Source organism: Jaculus jaculus, chromosome 6 (assembly GCF_020740685.1).
Source record: "Jaculus jaculus isolate mJacJac1 chromosome 6, mJacJac1.mat.Y.cur, whole genome shotgun sequence".
NCBI classification, from domain to species: Eukaryota; Metazoa; Chordata; class Mammalia; order Rodentia; family Dipodidae; genus Jaculus; species Jaculus jaculus.
In genome coordinates this window covers 80,716,136-80,737,103 of record NC_059107.1, presented here as the reverse complement: position 1 = coordinate 80,737,103, position 20,968 = coordinate 80,716,136, and the positions used below count along the sequence as shown (strand labels likewise).

Here is a 20,968-nt window from a genome sequence, read left to right as displayed (position 1 = left end):
CTGGGGCTGGGTAATGGCTCAGCATTTAAAGGCACTTGCTTGCAAAGACTGCAGGTCCAGGTTTGGTTCGCCAGTACGCACGTGCACATGCACAAATCAGTGCATATGTCTGTAGTTTCTTTGCAGCATCAACAGGCCCTACCATGCCCATACACACACACACACACACACACACACACACACACACACACACAGAGAGAGAGAGAGAGAGAGAGAGAGAGAGAGAGAGAGAGAGAGAGAGAGTCACTAACTAATTAGTTAAAATATTTTCTAAAATTTACTTCTAGCCAGAGTAGATTAAAATAAAAATAAATTTTGTTTCATTTATTGAGGAATTTTGCATGTCCAGGAAGACCTATTCCCTGTTTTGCATGTTGGCTGGACCTTTTAAAAGGTAGATGTCTGAGGTGTGTTGTCCATATTGCAGAATTCTTATGAAGGATGTTTTTGCCTACTGTTTCTAGTACTTGAATTGGATGGTCTCAATGGTTTGTTTGTTTGTTTGTTTGTTTGTTTGTTTGTTCTTCTTAAGAAGAGCCAAAATTGCAACAACAACAAGAAAAAGTACTGTGTTCCCTCTATCCACCTTGCATTTTCTAGGTTGTGTATATGGCAGGCATTAGAATTTTAATATTTGAGAATGTGTTAAGTCTACCATTTTAGAATTTATATAATGAAATTACTTCACCTGATTTGCAACAATAATCTATGGTAGTAATTAGGAAACACAATTAGGTACTTAGTTCCTTAGTGAAAGTAGTCATGTTTTATTTTGTTTAGGTTAGGGAATGGGTTGACTTTTATTTTTGAATGTCACATCCATATCTCTTTTTAAAAATATTTATTTGTGAGCAGAGAGAGAGATACAGAGACAAAGAGAAAGGAGAGAGAGGGCTAAAGAGATGGCTTAGTGGTGCTTGCCTGTGAAGCCAAAGGACCAATGTTCAACTCCTCAGATCCTACATAAGCCATATGTACTAGGTAATATATGCATAAGGTCACACATGTGCACAAGGTGGCACATGCACATGGAATTCAGCTTGAGTGGCTGGAGGCCCTTGTGCTTCAAGAGAGAGAGAGAGAGAGAGAGAGAGAGAGAGAATATGTGAGAGATAGCATAGGCATGCCAGATCCCATGTAAGCCAGATGTACTAGGTGATACATGTGTAAGGTCACATATGTGGACAAGGTGGCACATGCACCTGGAGTTCAGTTGGAGTGACTGAGGTCCTGGTGTACCATGATAGAGAGAGATGAGAGAGAGAATAGAGCATGCCAGGTCATCTTTTTTTATTGACAACTTCCATAATTATAGATAATAAACCATGATAATTCCTTATCTCCCCAACTTTCCCCTTCAGAAATCCACTCTCCATCATATCCCCTTCCCCTACCAGTTAGTCTCTCTTTTATTTTGATGTCATTATCTTTTCTCTTATTGAGAGGGTCCTGTGTAGATAATACCATGCATTTTTGTGTCACGGATATCCAGGCCATTTTGTATCTGGAAGACTACACTGTAAGTAGTCCTACCCTTCCTTTGGCTCTTACATTCTTCCACCCCATCTTCCACAATGGGCCCTGAACCTTGGAAGGTGTGATAGAGATGTTTCAGCACTGCACATTTTTCTGTCACTTTTCAGCACTATAGTGTCTTTTCAGTCATTCCAGATGTTACCAAAATCTGAAAAGAGAAGATTATGTAACTCAAAGTGAATGGAATTAATATATGAGTATGAATGTTAAGAGAAAGGCGTACTGGGAAATTTGGTAAGCATAATATATGCATTTAGCCAGACACCAGCAGGCATTATACTCCTAGGTCTCATGACCTCTCCCCATCTTAAGTTTACAGTACCAGTCTTGTGTTGCCCTCCTGTGGAGTGTGTCTCCAGCCCAATTAGTGAATAGTTGGTTCCCCCATAACAGACTTGCCACTATTGCACCTGTTGGCTCATTTATCCTGACTGGACAAACCTGAGGCTTGCAGTGTCTACTGTTATTTATCTCCACTGATGACTTCTCTCTCCCATAGGGCTGCATGCAGTGTAGCTTTTTCCAGCTTTCTGTCCACTGGTGTATAGGAGGAGGTTTCAGTTCAGCTTCAGCTTGATTTCTCAGTGACCTTGCAGCCCAAGCATGAGGAATCTTCAGCAATAGGGTCTTACCATCTACTCATGGTGTTTTACCTGTGCTCTCTTGTATTAACTATTATTTGAGTATGGTTTATTGTTTTCCTGTTTGCTCATGTGGCCAGTTGTGGTGGTGCATGCAGGTAGGATATTGCTGAAGAGGTGGAGGCAGGAGGATCAGGAGTTTGAGGCCAGCCTGTTAGTTCATGTGTGTGCTTTTCTATCTCTTCAGCATGAAGGATCCCTTCAGTTATTTTCTGTAGAGCTGGTTTGGTGTTCATATATTCCTTTAGCCTGTATTTTTTGTTGTTGTTGTTGTTATTGTTGTTTTGTGTGTGTGGAATGTCCTTATTTCTCCATCAATTTGGATGAATAGCTTTGCAGGATAAAGTAACCTTGGTTGACAGTTGTTATCTTTCAGTACTTGGAATATGTCATTCAAAACCCCTCTGCCTTTTAAAGTTTGTTTTGAGTAATCTGTTGTAGTCCTGATGGGCTTGCCTTTATATGTGACTTGCTTGTTCTCTCTTATTGCTTTCAATATATTATGTTTGGTTTGTGTGTTCTGATTTTGTCTGTTTGGTGTTCTAAAGGCTTTCTGTATTTGTATTGGCATCACGTTCCCTATTTGGGGTAAATTTTCCTCTATGACTTTGTTAAAAATACCTACAATGGGGCTGGAGAGATGGCTTAGTGATTAAGCCCTTACCTGTGAAGCCTAAGGACCCCAGTTCGAGGCTTGATTCCCCAGGACCCACATTAACCAGATGCACAAGGGGGTGCCCGCATCTGGAGTTCGTTTACAGTGGCTGGAGGCCCTGGCATGCCCATTCTCCCTCTCTCTCTCTCTCTGTCTCTTTCTCTGACTGTCTGTCACTCTCAAAGAAATTAATTAATTAATTAATTAAAAAATAGCTACTATGCCTTTGTAATGAAATTCTTCTCCTTCTACTATACCCTGAATTTTTATGTTTGATCTCTTGGTAGTACCCCAAATATCTTGATATTTGAATTCATGCCTTTCCATTAGTTTGTCTTTTCTTTGTTGGACTGTCTTAGATCTGCCACCTGGTCTTCTACTTTAGGTACTTTCTCCTCTCCTTGATCCATTCTGTTGGTGAGACTTTCTACAGAGTTTTCTATTTAACTTTCTGTTTTTCATTTCTAGTATTGGTATTTTTTCACTATTTCTGTTTTCTTACTCATGTCTTATATGAACCTCCTTATTTCATTAAGTTGGTTTCCTGTGTTCTCTTGGGATTTCTTCAGGAGTTTGTTTTCTTCTTTGATTTCTTTGTACATAGATATAATTATTATTTTTTGAGATCTTTGTCAGGCATTCCATCTAAATAAGTCTCAGTAGAAATCATTTCCTATGGATTTATAATTTTTGGTGGAATTGTATTGTCTTGATCTTTTGTGTTTCTTGTAATGTAGAGATTTTTGCATCTTGAGTTTGCTTGGGTTCTCTAATTATCTGCAGTATTCTTAGACATGTAAATTCAGCTTTATATATCTTCAGGGTAGGGGGTTGAAATGTCAGGTATGGCTTTTATATTTCTCACATAGTACCAACAGAAGTGACCTTAGGTGTTGAGTGTGCCTGCTATGCAAGTATTCTAGTAGGCTGTATAGAGCATATTACTGGCAAGTTCTAAAATTCAACTGAGCATATACGTATTCAGTCAAAACCAGCGCAAAGTATTTATGCAAGAGTGGGAATTAAAACAAACAGATAATGTAATAAAGCCAAAGTCCCTAAAGGCACGTGCTGTCCCACACCCTTAATCCTGTCAACTGGACTGCTGAGAGTTTTGGTCTGAAATGGGTTCCAGGTCAGCCTGGGGCCAAGTGAGACCTGCCACCCAGTAATGACAGAAGAAAGACACAAAGACCCTAAAAATCAGGAAACATCAAAGGCTACAATAATTAACACTAGAATACAGCTTATTTGAGAATGGTAAGGCCGATCAAGAATACATCAATTAAATATAATACATAACCTTCCCTGACATGGAAGGTAAGATTAGAATTTACAGTGCAAACCTATGTACCTTTATATAAGTTGGCCCTGTTACCTTTTGAAATGGTTTCCAATCTCACCAGTGCTAAGTGCCCACCTCAATCCCTCTCTGTTGCACTGTGGACTTGGTTAGGCTGCTTGAGTCCCTGGATCTGCTATTCTGATTGGCTGTGCTGGATGTTGTGCTGCTAGTGGGTGAATGAGTTCTGCAGTGGTTGGCAGTACTGGCAGTTGGGGGACAGGAGGCTGTGCAAGATGCCTGGAGTTGTACCAGAGCTGCTCAGCTAGTCCCATTTGCGGGTGGGCATGCGGGCCTCAGCAGGATTCTGGCTGATTTTATTATTGTTGGAAGCTCTGGGTCTCTCCTGCTTCTCTGCTGTGGTTTACAGTTCCTTATACACCTTCACTTTTCAGTAGAAAAGTATATATTGCTGTTTTTCTGCTTATTTTCCTCTCTAGGCTGCTTTGGCATAGCTAGTATGCTGCCATCTGACCCAGAAGTTGAGCCTCTTGCCACTGCAAATGGACTCCAGATTTATATGCACCTCTTGGTGCACCTAGCTTTACATGGGTACTGGGGAATTGAACGTGGGCTGGCCGACTTTGCAAGCAAAGACTTTTACTGCTGAGCTGCTATCTGCCCAGTCCCACATCTCTTTTATGTTTCTTGATTTAGGGCTTGATAACCTTTTGAGAAAATAAATGATTCAGATTATTTTTATTTTGGGTTTGAGTTTTAAGCCAATAGGAAGAAAATAAACATGACTTTTGGTTTTGGGCTATATTGCCCAGTTTGGCAAAATAGGCTTCTGATTTCTTCAGGCCTTCCCTCCCATTAAGTTTTTCTACTTTTTAAAAGTCTGCTGCTTCATCTTACTGCTGTTGTATAGCAACTAACCTTTTAAAATCATTTTATAGCATTACAAAATAATCTTTTAAGCATATAGTAGCATTTTAAATTCAATAAGTCCATGGGTATTTTCACTAAGATTCGTTTTGCAAAAGACAAAGTTGAATTGGGGAAAGGGCACATCCTATGCATGTAACTGAAGTCAAGAACCAGCAGAGCTTGTTTTCAGCCATAGCCCTTGTACTTAACCTCTGGCTCAAGGGCACCTCATTAGACAGCTCAGCTGTTGTATCATCCAGGTGTTCTGCCCTTTTTTGATCTCTTCGTTTATAATATTTCCAGTCATGTCTCAATAACATCCCTTCCTGTACCAACAAAATCTTACCATCACATAAATACCCTTCCTAAATTCCTTACTTTTAAAACATGATGATTTTTCAAATTAATGCAGCCATTTCTCATGTCTTTCTTTTAATCATTTTGCTTATCCTCACAAATTCTGTGGTTGTAACAATATTCAGAAAATTGAAAACTTCCTTAAGAAGGAATAATGTCATAAGATAGTGTCTCTCAAGGAAAAGTATTTGGTGGTGTGTTTTCTCAGTATAGACCTCAGAGAGCTTTTTCTAACCCTTAGATTTTTAAGACAGGTTCTTGCAACATAGCTCAGGCTGGCCATCAATTTTAAATCCTCCTGCCTCTGCCATCTAAGCATTGAGATTATAGAAGTGTGCCACCACACCACGAAAAAATATGAACCCTTTAAATGATGGGCATAATCCCCAATCTTGTTTCCGTAAATGAAGGGTAAATAAATATTCATTCCCCAATACCAACAGGAAAGGCAAGAGTATATGTATTATATCATTTTTAGTACACAATTCCTTTTTAAAACAGAACTTTCTTTCACCTGCTCCAAGAGTAATCAGTTTGTTGCTTTTCAGTTGTCATTAGAAAATTTTTCTTGGTTCTGAAAGGAATACATGATGTAAATCTGTCAACTTTGTGCCTCCTGATATCTTAAACATTCAGTAATGCAGCTTACTCTCATTGATTTTGAGGTTATCAAGAATCCTATATGTTTTGTTGGTTTTAGATTTTTTTTTTTGTCTTCATGAAATCATTGATAATTTATTCTTTGCTAACAGTTGGATTAGCTTTGTATTTTGCTTTCATTTCATCCCTCAATCTCAGTGAACATACTGGTGAGTTTTCTAAGTGTGCTTGTGCGTGTGGGTGTTTGTGCATTTAATTCAGTGAAGATGAACCAAGGTTATTTTCTTCAGAGCTATGATTTGCCAAACCCAGTCTACTATGAGAGAAATCTGTCAACTACTCTCCAATGAAAATCTTGTTCTTATTCTTTGTAGGTACCACTGTAGCACTTGTTATTCTTGCATTGGGATTTCTGCTCTCAGCTCAGGTTTCCCCACGTATCACTTTCAGGCCAAGAGCTCCATCCGGTCAAAATGCTACTTGTACAAGCTACAGGTGAGATTTCATTATGTTTCCTTTCCTTCATCCAATTATGGTAATTTTCTTTGTTTGGTCTTTTCTAAAAATGTATATTAATAGGAGCTTCCTAGGTTTGGCAAGTTACATGTGAAGGGCTCTTAATAGAAAAACTGATGGCAGAGTCCTTCAGGAAGATCTTCAGATAGTGTAAAAAACTAAGGAAAACGTTAGCTGTTCACCATAATATTAGTGATATTCCTGTAGTAATTAAGATCATAGATTAGCACTACATTGGTATTGTAGCTTGATGAGTTTAACTCAGGACTGGGAGTGATAACTAGTCTGCAACTGACCCTGTGCAAGATGCGCATGCTCGTTGGAAACACTGATGATTTTTTCTTCACCAAGTCTCATGGGTGTCTCTCATTTATTTTAATAGAAGAAAACATTTCTTCCAATACATAGGATCTTCCAAAGGGTTAAAGAAGAAAGTGAGGGTACAGCTAAAAGAAAATCAAAATAAATTAATGAAAAAATAGATGGACAGACAGGCTGAAGAATGCGTAATGAACAAAATAACAGTTTAATTAATACTTTACTATCAGGATTATTTTTTTCTGATTTAAGCAGTCCAACTCTCCCCTCCCTTTACACAAAAATATATGGAGTAAAACCCACTTTAAAAATAAACCAATAAAGTTATACACTTTTGGCCTCAACCAGATGGGCATGACTAGCTATGTGATCAGTGGTTACATGTCTTATTATATCCCTCCTGCATGACAGTATGGGAATGTAGCTCACTTGTGGAGTGCACAGTTAGTGTGCACAAGGTTCTCCATTCAATAACCATCACCTGAAAGTTTCTTTTAGAAGTAGTCTTAGTTAGATTTTGGGGTTAGGGTAGAGGATTCAAGACATGGATTTTTTGAATTTAAGATTATATTCCTGCCAGTCTTCACCACCACACCCCATGCAACACAATACAGCATCTAACCCCTTCCCATTTCTTCTTTTTCCCTAAAGGGTTTAAAATTAAACCTGTCTCTTTAATCACCTTTTTAAAAATTTTTTGGTTGTTGTTGTTCTTGTTGTTTTTGGGTTTTGGAGATAAGGTCTCACTTAGAGCAGGCTGACCTTGAATTCACTTATGTAGTCTCAGGCTAGCCTGGAACTCGCAGGGATCCTCCTATCTCTGCCTCCTGACTGCTGGGATTAAAAGTGTGCACCACGCCCAGCTCTTTAATCACCTTTAATCCTAGCACTCAGGAGGCAGAGGTAGGATCACTGAGTTTGAAGCCAGCCTGAGACTACATAATGAATTCCAGCCTGGAATAGAGGGAGACCTACCTCAAAAAAAAAAAAAAAATTGGGGGGGCTGGAAGGATAGCTTAATGGTTAAGGCATTTACCTGCAAAGCCAAAGGACCCAGGTTCAATTCCCCAGGACCCATGTCAGCCAGATGCATAATGGTGCACACGTTTCTGGAGTTTGTTTGCAGTGGCTGGAGACCCTGGCACACCTATTCATTCTCTCTTTCTCTCTCTCCATCTTTCTCCCTCCCTCCCTCTTTCTCTGCCAAATAAATAAATAAATAAAAAATAAAAACCAATTTAACAAAAAAAATCTTTCTTTTGTTTTTCTTTCTTTCTTTCTTTTTTAAGGTAGAGTCTCCCTGTAGCTTAGGCTGCCCTGGAATTCACTCTATAGTCTCAGGGTGGCCTCAAACTCACAGTGATTCACCTACCTCTGCCTCCCCAGTGCTGGGATTAAAAGCACACACCACCATGCCTGGCTACATGTCTGTCTTTCTGTTATGTGGTCCAGAGGCCCCTTCCATCTTCTTTGCTCCTGCATTGGAGTCCCCTTCCCTCTCTCTTCAAACCCCACCACTCTCTTCCCTGGCATTATATAAAACCTTCGGCCCAAGAAACTGTCATATATTATGAATCCTGAACCTGACACCTAGCAAAAGCAGATATAGCTTAATTTATTCCATCCTCAATTACTAATGTTAACTCTCAAATCACACATTATGTAATAGTGATGCAGGATTTTGGGGTTCCAGAGTGGTCCCAGATTTATAAACCCCAGTTTTTTTGGTCCTTACCCTATTTTTAACAAAGAATTGATAAAAGTAGACTCAAAATGGATAAATTATGAATTGCTGAGAAATAATTTGTGAGATTTATTCAGGGGAGATTGGCAACTAGGAGAAGCCTGGAGCAGTTCCACACCCACGTAGAAGGCAGGATCTAGAAGCAAATGCAAAATGACTTAGAAGAAATATTCACATGTTCATGGTGGATCAAAGCATAAAAGCAGGAGTCCTGTATCTCCACATAGGAGAAAGAGATTAAGTAAAGTAATGGAGGGTAAGCACCAAAGCAGAGACAGGGAAATTCAGACAAGAAATGAGTAGTAAAGAAAGTCAAAAGAGTTATAAATCATGCATGTAATTGAAGTGAGAAGTTACCTCAAACATCTCATGGATTTATTTTAAGGGGAATTAAGTTCCACAGAAGAGGCTAGCTGGCTGAAAGATTTTAGTTAGAGGAGATTTCTCCTTATCTGGCTGGAAAGGAAGAGGGAAGACAGCCACCCACACAAAGAAAGCAAAACATAGCAGATAAACGATCCTCTTCAAATAAAAGACCAGAGAGGAATAAGAAATGCTGAAGGAATTAGGGATCAAAAATAAGTCACACATGTAACCAAAGTGAGAAATCAACCCCAAAGTATGGCACAGGTGGAAAGCAAGCAGAGAAATACAAGGCAGAGAGGGGAGCCCTTTCCATCTCAGCTTTACTGAGAGAGGCTGATTTACATGCATGCTCAGACAGATGTAAGTACCGGGAGAAGAGAGCCAAATTAGCCAAGAATAAGTCCTTTATAACTAATTAAAGCTGGATTTGTCGTCAGACTCAAGCATGTAAGGGGAAGACCTAATAGGTTCCAGGATTCAGAATGCCAGCCAAAACACTAGCCCACCTAGGTACTGTGCTAGACTGTGGAAGCAGCAGGGGGTGCTGCAGCCACTGTGGATGAAAGTAGATCAGACACGTGTTCCAGTTCTGCCAAGGTAGTCAGAATGACATCTTCCTTTGCTGTTTGGGCTCCGGTTCTTAACTAACCTGACTAAAAGAACCTAGCTTTCTCTTGTCTCCTTCAATAGGATTCTCAGAGAAGCAGAACATGCAATGAACTTTCTACCAGTAAGTAGCTTTTATTGTTCAGGATCAGTGGATTCACATCCAAAGATGAGCCTGGCATATATGTTAGTCTCTTTGTCTCCTTTGTCCATAATTTAGCACCTGTATCTCTCTTATACATTAACATACTATTCCAAGCTAATGGACACATGCTAGGCCCCAAGGCACATGTAAAAAAATACATAGTTGTACTCTCTGTTTTGTAAGAGCCCTTATCACACTTACATGTCATATGGAAAATCTGTCTATCTGTCTATGTATGTATCTACTTATATATCTATACCTTTGTAGGTAACAAAATGTCTACAGAGGGCTAAAGATGCAAAGAACTTCAAAAAGAGGTCAGAGCTTGGAAGCTGATGGGAATGTAGAAGTCTGTGTCCTGAAGAGATAACTAAATGAAACCCAGCTGCAAAGTAAGCTGGAGAAGTGCTTGCTGCCAACCATAGAGACAGGCTATATATAGAGTAGGAGCTGTAAAAGCCAGGCACAAAGAGAAAGGCAGAACCAGGTTCAGACAGATGGGACCAAGGGATGAGCAGCAGGTCCAGGATTAATAGACCATGTCAACAGCAGAGACCAAGCTTAACTGAAACCCCAGAACAGTCAGTCGTTTCTCGGCGTGCCAGGAGGACACATAACAGTTTGATGGGGGCGATGTCCATCATAGTACTAGGTGACTGCTTCTTTAACAAAAGATTTTTATTTTTATTAGAGACAGAGAGAGGGGGAGAGCGAGAATGGGCATGCCAGAGCTTCTAGCCACTGCAGATGGACTCCAGATGCATGCCTCATCATGTGCATCTGGCATATGTGGGACCTGGGGAATCAAACCTGGGTCCTTAGGCTTCTCAGGCATGCACCTTAACCACTAAGCCATCTCTGTAACCCAGTGCCTACTTCTTTACAGGGCCTGGGTGAAGGATTAACATTGGTATGTCCAATAAGTTTTAGGACCTGGTTTTCCTCATATGATTTTGTGTCCCAGTTGACCCAGATAAATTTATAGGTGATTCCCTTCTACTCCTAGAATAAGTCATGTGTCTGCCTGAGCTGCATGAGTGGTGCTGGACAGATGGTGTTGTTCATGTGTTCACCTAGAGATAGATCATCCTCTACCCTCAAAGATGGAAACAAAGAATTCTTGTCACATGGAGTATCTCAGGACAAAGCACTGGCTGGAAAACTGTTATTTTACACAATTTGAAATAAGGTAAAAGAGGACATAACCTGATCTCAACAGGACCTGGCCTAATATTCTTCTCCTGAGACTGTCTCAGAATGCTGCATACATGAGGGTTCTTAGCCTTATTCTGTCCTTCACAGAGAACTGCTTTTAATTGCATAAAATAAATTATCAATGTACAAAGGAAATCAATTATATTAAAATACGGTTGTCAAGCATACTTGTTGCAGCATGGGGGAATTGATCCTAGGGCCTCACATGTAAGAAGAAAAGTTTAGAGGTGAGTTTGGAAGGGAGAAGTAGATAGACTTCTCCAGCAAGAGCAGGCTTTATTTGGGGTTCAAATCAGCCTGAAAGGGTCATTCCATATTTCAGCTGTCCCAGGACTGGAAACCTGGAGCTAGCTGATACATTTAGCAGAGGGCTGTTGTTGATCTGAAGATAGGAAGGGGTCATGGTGGCAGAAAGACGAAGCAGGGGATGAAGGAGTGATGGACTCAAGCTGCTTCTGTAGGTGTCTAGCTCCCCTGGGGTCATAGGTTATCAGGCTGCTTTCTTTCAAGATAGCTGGGGCAGTTTTATGATCTCCAGATAAAATTTTTGGGTCCAGGGTTTGCTCTGATTTCCTGTGAGCCTTATTTGCAAGCCCCATCACTGCATATGCTAAACAAGTTCTTCATCACTCAGCTACAACCCTCCCACCACCACTTTTTTTCAGTTTTTCTTAATTTTGTCTTTTGTTTGAGACAGGTTTTATAGCCCATACTGGCCGAAACTCTTATGTAGTCAAAGATTACCTTAAATTTTGGATGTTCCTCATTCCATTTCCCAAGTGCTAGAATTTCAGGCATGTGCTACCAAACCTGGTTTATATGGTGATGGGAACTGAGCCCAGGGCTTCAGGTATGTTAGGCAAGTATGCTACCAACTCAGCTACATCCAAGCCCTCAGTTTTGGTTAGAGATGGATTCTTGCCAAGTTGCCCAAGCTGATTTCAAATTAGCAGTCCATCTACCTCAGCCTGTGAAATAATTGTTAAATAATCTTGCTGAATAATAATGTTTGCACTTCTTCATTGACATGGAAAATAGAGGTAGCATAGGTCTAATGACATGGTTTTAAAGCCTTTGTGAATATCAGTGCAATTTGGTGATTTCTACAATTACTGTAATGGGATATGAAAATATTTCATTGCTATTCCTACCAATAGTTTATTACCTACATTCATAATTGAAGGAAATACTTAAGTTTAATAAAAGGTCAATGAAATACAGACTTTTTTATCAGAATTTATGGGCCCTATATGAAAAGAATCACTCATAAGAGTATACTTGACCCAATTATTCCAAATTGGGTAGGGCATTCTTAGACCTATAAGGTTGAGAAGACAGAGTGTGATCTTCAAGAAATCAATGGGTATGCTATTAGTAGGGAACAAGGTGCCAGGCAGAAAATGGAGCCTTGGGTACTACATCAAGATGGGTAGAGATGGAAAGCATTCAGCAGCATCAAACAGGGGAATAACATGATCACCTTGGAGCTTCCAAAGGGTTTTCTACCTGCCTGTAGATATGGGTTTATAAGAGGCTGAAAGCTCCAGGGAAAAACTGTGCAGCTAATCTGTAATGGAGAGTGTGAGGTCAAGGTATGCCAGAAGATGTTAAGGGTCAACTGCTTAAATATTAAAGACAAAGATTTAGGGGGAAAATATTTGGCCAGTTCACTGTTAAAGATATTTGGGGTTGCATGATCTTGGCTTGTAGATGTAAGAGGATGAATGGGCCATATTTTTAAATGTGCTTTGTATTTAAAAACAATATTTTCTATTAATTAAGCCCTTTAGTTTTATAGGAATCACTCTATATCCTTTTGTAAATATTTTTTCATAATAATCAAACATTCCTAGTAGGAAAATAAATTTTATTATCAAATTATCAGGAAGAGATACTATAGCCCAGAGTGTTGTAGACAGCTTCTCATTGCTGGGCCAAACATCCAACCAGACACAGTTTATGGGAGAAAGGGGTTTATTCTATGCTTATAGATCCAGGGGACATTTCAGCAATGGCAGAAAAAGTTGGTTCCCTTTCATCATAGAGCCAAGCAGAGAGAAGCCAACAAACACCAAAAGCTGTAAGCAAGAACTGCCAGAACTCACTCTGCTATCTCTCTACACCTTTGGGCTAGACCCCAGCATCCTCCTTCAGTGGCACACCCCCTTATAGCAGCAATGTGCCTGCTAGGAGCTCAATAGTAAGTTATATAAAAATGACTGAGTCTGTGGGGCCATACATTCCAATTGTCACATTCAAATTATCACAGGGAGTTTATATTATATAACTTACCTTAGAGGATATAGCTAGTTTGTAGAACCTCATTTTTCTGTCTACCTTTGCCTTTTAGTCAAACAAGTGGCCTTTCTTTGAATATGTGGCAATCTGCCTGTTGCAGTCCAGTTCACATTGCTGGTTGAAATCACCCAACTAAGAGCAGCTTGTGGGATAAAGAGGTTTATTTTGGCTTATAGGCTTGAGAGCTCCATGATAGCAGGGGAAAATGATGGCATGAGCAGAGGGTGGACATCGCCCCCACCCCACATAAGGTGGACAATAGGAGCAGGAGAGTATGCCAAACACTGGCATGAGGAAATGATAACACCCATAACCCACTTCCAACAGTACACTGCCTCCAGGATGCATTAATTTCCAATTGCCATCAGCTGGGGAACCTAGCATACAGAACACCTAAGTTTATGGGAGACACCTGACTCAAACCACCACATTGTCCAAGTTCCAAGAGAATTGTAAAGAGATGCTTATGTCAGTTACCCAGGAAGAAAAGGAAGGATTATTAATTTCCACATATAGAAGTAACATATATTCAAACACTGGTATTTTATTTTAACAAAACTCTTCTTTTAAAATCAAGTACTAAATGATTGAAATCATTAAAACCAGAGGCACCAGTGGTATAGCTGCAGAGTATGTCATTTAGTTGAGATAATTCTGTCAGTTTTGAGAATGATGGAGCTAAGAGCTCTGGATGGGTATAGCTGCCAGGTTAGAGTGCCAGACACTCAATGATCATTCTGGTTCCCAAAGCCAGTGTCTGTCAAGCTCTTTCCTTATGACTTTCAAATGAATTGGCAAATGTAGACACTCAGGAGAATAAATTAAGAAGGATTTACATTAGGAAAATATAGCATAAAGTGGAAAAGCTCCCAAGCTTGAATGGTTCCTAAGCATATAACTCCCATGGCAACTGGATTAAGCTTTCTTATAACCTTGGAGTTATAAATTAGCCACCCAGTTGGGATGATCATCATTGGTTATGGAGGATTTTGATTGGTTGGTGGGTCAAGGGTAAAGTAAAGATTCAAAAAGAGCCTGCAGGTGGGAAATATGCCCACAAGAATTAAGGAGGATCCAGGAAGCATTTTCTGACCACCATCTTGTTTCAAACAAGTTGCTTTCCAATCTTGGCAGAACAAGTTGACATCTGTGTTCTGAGGGCCTATGTCCCTAACTACCTGCAAAAGAAGGCTTCTTTGCTTCTAATCACTATCACTAGCAGTGAAAGGTTTTCAGAATATGCCATAACAAAGTTTATTATGTATCAGAGATGGAGTTAAGGGCTCATGGCAGAAAAATAAACAGATAAAACTTTTCTCTTTAAAATATTTATCTATTTATTTATTTAAGGGAGAGAGAATGGGTGTGCCAGGGCCTCTAGCCTCTACAAACAAGCTCCAAATGCATGTGCTACCTTTGTCCATCTGGCTTTACATGGGCACTAGGGAATCAAACTTGGATCCTTAGGCTTTGCAGGCAAGTGCTTTAATCTCTGAGCCATCTCTTCAACCTAAACTTTTCTCTTTTAAAACTTACTTCCAGTCACTATTTTTTTTTAACTTTCTATGGGGGATTCAATGGAAAATGTCCCAATAGTCTCAAGTGTTTATGATTTGTCCTCCTATTTCGTCCCCAGCTGGTGGCTGTGGGAAGTGGAACCTTGCTAGAGGAGGTGTGTTGCTTGGGAGCAGACATTGTGGTTGATTAATCCAGCCCACTGTATGTTCAGAGCTAGCTTGCTGCTCTCTCTTATTATCTCTGTACTGCAGGTGTGTGATGATATGTGCTGGTCATCATACTTTCTCTACCATGATGAAACTTTACCTTGAGACTATAAGTTAAATTAAATATTTTTCTTTCATGTACCACTTCTGGTCAGGTATTTTGTCCCAGCAACTGGAAGTTAACTGTTGTACCTACTCAGTACCATTGATTTGTGCAAATTAGAAATACATGATTAGCTGTGTCACAGAGTTGTGACCTTAGAGATTTCTAGGAGAATCAGTCGTGAAAAGTGACATCTAGGTCCCTGTCAAAATTAGAAGTAACTGCCTTTATTTTTCCATACTTACTTTGGGTCTTTTTTATTGTGCAGGGGGATGGGGAACAAACATAGAAGCTAATTAGAGAGGGAGCAATATACCAAAGCCATTGTTTTCCATGCAAAATGATGATGTCGAATAGCAGATACATATTATACACACTGGCTCTTCCTTCTGCTGCTAAAGTGAGAGAGAGATCGTAATAATCCTGAAAGTGAGTCCAATATGACTTTGATCTAGGGAGGATAGTAGACACTGGGAAAAGCCCTGTGAACTCAACACATTCTCTATGAGCGGAAGTAAAAGCTGCTTTGATGGGCAAGGCATTTTGCACCTCTTGTGTACTGTAAATTTAGGATAAATTGGCATTGGCCTGAGATAGCCACAGGTCTGTTAACTTTTTCTGTTAGTATTTTATTTATTTATTCATTAGAGAGACAGAGAGTCGTTACAAACAAACTCCAGGCGCATGCAATACCTTGTATATCTGGCCTATGTGGGTACTGGGGAATCAAACCTTAGGTTTCACAGGCAAGTGCCTTAACCGCTCAGCAATTTCTCCAGCCCTGTTAACTTCTTTGAGACACATCTGGCCCCTTTATTCTCTAAAGCAGCACAAGAAATATCAAGCCAACAATTTTAAGAGAGATTTATTTTAGTTAGTGTGTGGGTGTACATGTTTGTGCAAACAGAGACATCTGGGCACACACATACAAAGGCTGGATGCCAGGTGTCCTCTGTCATTCTTCCACCATATTTCCTTCAGACAAGGACTCTCCCTGAAAGTGGAACTCATCATTTTTTGTCTCAACTGCCTGACCAGGAAACCCCCGTGATCCTGTAGACTCTGACCCCCTCATTGCTGGGACTACAACAATACATGACCACATCCAGTATTTTACATAGGTTTGGGGTTCCCACCCCCATTATCATGCTTGCAAAGCATGTGCTCTTACCCACTGAACAATCTACCCAGCCCCAAGTCAATAATTTCTTGACACAGGTTTTTCACAGGAGCTTGACAATAATGTCATAGTTTGTAGTACTCTGGAAAGTATATGTGAAGCTTTGTCAGGCTTAAATTTAATCACAGCTATAATTTGTCCCCAGACTTTCCCAAAATGATGCTAGTAGCTGGTTCATTTTTATCTCACTGTACTCTCAATTACTTTAGTCTGAGTGTCTGATCAAGACACTACTGCTCACCAGCATACTTCTTTTATATAAACTTGGTAGCAAGTAGTGTTAATTAATAATAACCTTAAGCCTCTTGCCTTAACTGAAACTCACACATTATTGGCTAAAATGTGCTTTCTGTTATGATTCAAACAAGTGTCTATAAAATATTCTAACATTCTATAATTCTGGCTTGATAGGGAATAGAAGATGTTAAGGTAACTTTCTCATATTCAGAGAAGTTTCAGTTTGTAAAAAGAAAGATCTTTGTACAGCATTGCCTGAAAATACACAGGTAGGTTGACAGATGATGGATGGATGGATGGATGGATGGATGGATGGATGGATGGATGGATAGATAGATAGATAGATAGATAGATAGATAGATAGATAGATAGATGGATGTAGACAGACAGACAGACAGACACAAAGACAGATCAACTGATCCAAGATTGGCTTTGAATTGATAGTCTGACTGCTCACCTCCCAAATGCTGAACTTACAGGCATGTACCACCGTACAAGCTTCATTCTCTTTGATTCTTGACTCAAGGAAATACAGTTTTGTCATTTGGGGAAAATAAAATTTATTTCTGAATCATGTGGGAGGAGTTGAACTGCAGGGACCCATGATTCCATTTTCATCATACCTTACATACTGTACAGGTAGCTGATAGTTTACCCACTGTTGTTTATCCAAGAGACATGCCCAGCATACCTTTCATACATTAAAGTAGCTGATAATGCCTACTTTTCATCCCACAGACAGACAATGATTACCTGAACATCTGATGCAGAGTTGACAGTCATGGTGCACACTTACCACTCTTGGCATCTAGTATTGATGATTATGAATCTCCTGTAGTAATTCTATCCTAGATCAAATTCTTTGAAATGATATTATGCATTAGCATCAACTTGAAAGTAGCTCTGAACTTTATAATCTAAAAAAAGACACTATTCATTTTTGTAGTTATCACTATCATAAATTCATCATATGTAGTTAACTTGAGAGTCAAAATTTTATTTTCAATTCTCACTCACCCTCGTTATTTGATTTTCCTTAAGTCCATTTTGATATTTATATAAATCCATCCCAATGAGTCACATTTTTCTCTCTCTGAAGACAGGGTCTTACTATATAGCCCAGATTTGCCTCTAACTCTAAATCCTTCTGCCTCATCCTTCCAAGTGGTAGAATTATAAGTGTGTGGCACCACACCCATCTCATGTTGATTAGTCATAAAAATCGGGAATAAAATTTGTTACTTAGATAGGATTCTAGTTTTCCCATTTTGGAACAAAGTAGCATATCTTTTGTCTTAATTAATTAATGTTTGTATGGATATTTAACTACATGAGCTCTAAATATTTAGCTTTTCCTGATTTTTTTTAATTTTTATCACTTTAAGATTTATATGGTAATATGACATTAAATTCACAAGTTTAGTGAGAAATTGAAGACAACAACCTCTCAACAAAACCTTTGCATATATCTGTATTGTCAGTATTCATATATGCTATACAATTTTGAGTTGTACTATAAATACATATATAAGTAAGTGAGTAGATAAAATAAGATAGCATATACTCATGTTGGTATATGCCATGACCAGTGTGGCTTTGACCTGTTGGGTTAACTCGAGGATTAGAAAGAAAGACAGACAAAGAATAAAGTGAAATTTTGAACTGGGTAGTCTGCAGGCTGTGATGGAGACACTGCACAAGCACCTAATGAGCACTGGTTTATTTTATACACACTTAGAAAAACTTTGGCAACAACTTTCTTGTATCAAATATAGAAAAAGCATGGGAGCAGGAGACAAGGTCAGGCAATGTATGAATGAGGCAGCTGTAGACCGTTTTTCTGCACGTATTGTCTTCTGCACAAGACCAGGCCCATACAAACAGCCCAAGAGGAGGAATTAAGGAGAGGCTGAGCCCCACTCTGGTCTCTGTTGATTCAGCTGCAGGTAGACTTGGCTGTGCGTATGTCAGTGGCTTCCACTGGTAGTGATTCTCTACAGGAATACATACCATTCATTGTTAACTTTTCTATTTCCTTTACTATTGTGTGTTTATGTTTTGCTTTCTTATTTTTAGTTAGAATAAACTTCCCAAATATTATTATGTGAATTTTAACAGCATGAATTAATATTCCTATCTTTTATATTTATAGTTTCAGTATAAAACAAAGTAGTCCTCCCTTCATGTGAACATACATAGTTCTACACCTCCATAAACCTGCATAGTGCTATACTTTTTAACATTCTATTTTATTGATCTCTAGATGTTGTTTTCTTTTTATTTGATATCTAGATCATTGAATAACATATCAGTATAGAGGGAGTCAGTATTTTAAAAGCTATTTATGTAATTATATATTAAAATATTGACTCTTATTTGATTCCAATAATTACTTTGCAACCAACTCATTGACTCTGGAAGCATCAAAGAACTGACCAGTGAGTTAATTGGGGTTAGCCAAGACAAAGAGGCAGAAATAATTCAAGTACAGTATGCTTTGCATGTTTTTGTTTGACTTAAGATTTGGGGTTTTTGTTTTGTTTTCTTTTTAAGAAAGAGTCTTACTACATAGCTCAGACAGACCTGGAACTCAGGATTTTTTTCCTTGGGCTTCTGAAGACTGGAATTACAGGCTATTTCACTTCTCCTAGCTTTCATTATGTTTTCACAGAAAATGTGGAATTGTGTTGGAATCCAGACATTTTAACTAGGGAGTAAAGTAATATGCACTGATAATTAACACAAATAGTGTGCATACATAACAGAAGCAGGTTGGGGATACTAGTGATGCAGCACTTGCCTATCATATACAAGGTCCTTAATTCACACCCAAGCACCATAAAAATATTAAGAAAACAACAGAGGGCTGGAGAGTTGGCTTAGCTGTTAAGGCATTTGCCTGCAGAGCCTAAGGAATCATGTTCAACTGACTCACCAGGTCCCATGTAAGCCAGACACACAGTGACACAAGCGTGCAAGCTCACACATGCACACAAGGGGGTTCACATATCTGGAATTAGATTGCAGTAGCTGGAGGCCCTGTCATGCAAATCGCCTCACTCTCACCTAAAAAAAAAAAAAAAAAAAAAAAGGCAGTTTGTTGGGCTTGCCTCAAAAAAACAAAAAAAAAAAACAGTCTTGATATGTCACCAAGAATGAAAGAGGAAAGAAGTCTAGACTATGAAAGTATACTATAATCTTAAAGATCTTTCAAATTTAAAGTATTAAAAGCCCAAAACCCCAGACTTAACCACAAAAGACTAAGAAATTTACACATAAATGGAACACAAGTGAAAATAGTAATTAATCCTGTTAGACAGAAATTGGCATTAATGGGAATGGGATGACTAAAAACAGAAGCTTGTCTGCATGGCTGCTCTGTAAGGAACTCATAAGGGTACAATTTACCACCTTACTTGGATGGGCACCAGGGAAAACAGAATCACAAAGCCCAATAATGTTGGCGAGCTCTCTCAGTCACTCAGTTACTTGTCATTACTGAGTTTATGCTGCACAAATGAGAACAGGGCCTGGGCGTGGAGGCTCAGGGCATCTTCAGGGAGTGAGATTAATGGAATGAGACATTTGTCACCTTTCATGGTTTCCAATTTGAAGGAACGAATATGCTTGCTAAATGTCTCATTCACTGGATATTAAGATACTTGGGTGAATCTGCACTACCAATTCAGTCAATGTACATAGAGACTTATTAAGGCTTTATTCCCAGATGGCTTCATTCTGTTACTCAGCACACATTTGTGAACACTGATCACATACAGTTATGTGCCAGCTCTTGAAAAAACAAGGCATGTGGGCTATAAAGATGGTATAGTGGTTAAGGCACTTGCCTGCGAAATTATTAGTAATCCATACTCCTATCCTTTTGCTGTGCCCGTATGTTATTCACAAGTTTAGCATATGGCCTAGGGTGGCTACCAGAGCTCTACATCATGTCTGAGAAACAAGTCAGCAAAGACTATAGAAGAGCAACACTTCCCAACTGAATCAGGTCACTTTGAAGTCTCCCTTAAATCCTGTCCAATACTTCTCACTGGTCAGAATCAGTCCCTGGCCTTCTCTGATTGTAATGGAGAACACATGTGTTTTTTACGGGGCAGGTGAGGGAGAGTAGTAAGGCTGCAATGTGCTCAGTTAAGAATCAGAATTCTAGCTCTGCTGTGGGGATTATGCATGGGGAATGAATAGGCTAAAGTTCCTGGTTCCTCCCCCACCTCCCAGTTTCCTGGTCCAGGTTGCCCTGCTTTTGGCTTGGGGCTGCCTGTACCCTGTGAGCATGCTGCTAAAGCAAGCATGTTGCTCTGCCTTCCTAATCAGCCTTCTGGACCCCCAGCTCCAGGATCACCTGCTCCAGAGGGTACTTGTGCAGAGTAGGCCAGATGTGGTGCTTTGATTCAGGTGTCCCCCATAAACTTAGGTGTTCTGAATGCTAGGTTCCCAGCTGATGGATATTTGGGAATTAATGCCTCCTGGAGGGAGAGTATTGTTGGGGGCGGG

General features: G+C 39.5%; 1 protein-coding gene across 1 annotated transcript in view; it reads left to right on the top strand.

The window, feature by feature from the left end:
* The window catches only part of Slc2a13 (solute carrier family 2 member 13), a 379,307-nt gene that overhangs the window by 237,189 nt on the left and 121,150 nt on the right, over positions 1-20,968 (top strand). The window contains exon 6 of the mRNA XM_004662155.2: positions 6,376-6,496. Within this exon, the coding sequence (XP_004662212.2) occupies positions 6,376-6,496 (121 nt within the window). The remainder of the gene's footprint in view (positions 1-6,375; positions 6,497-20,968) is intronic.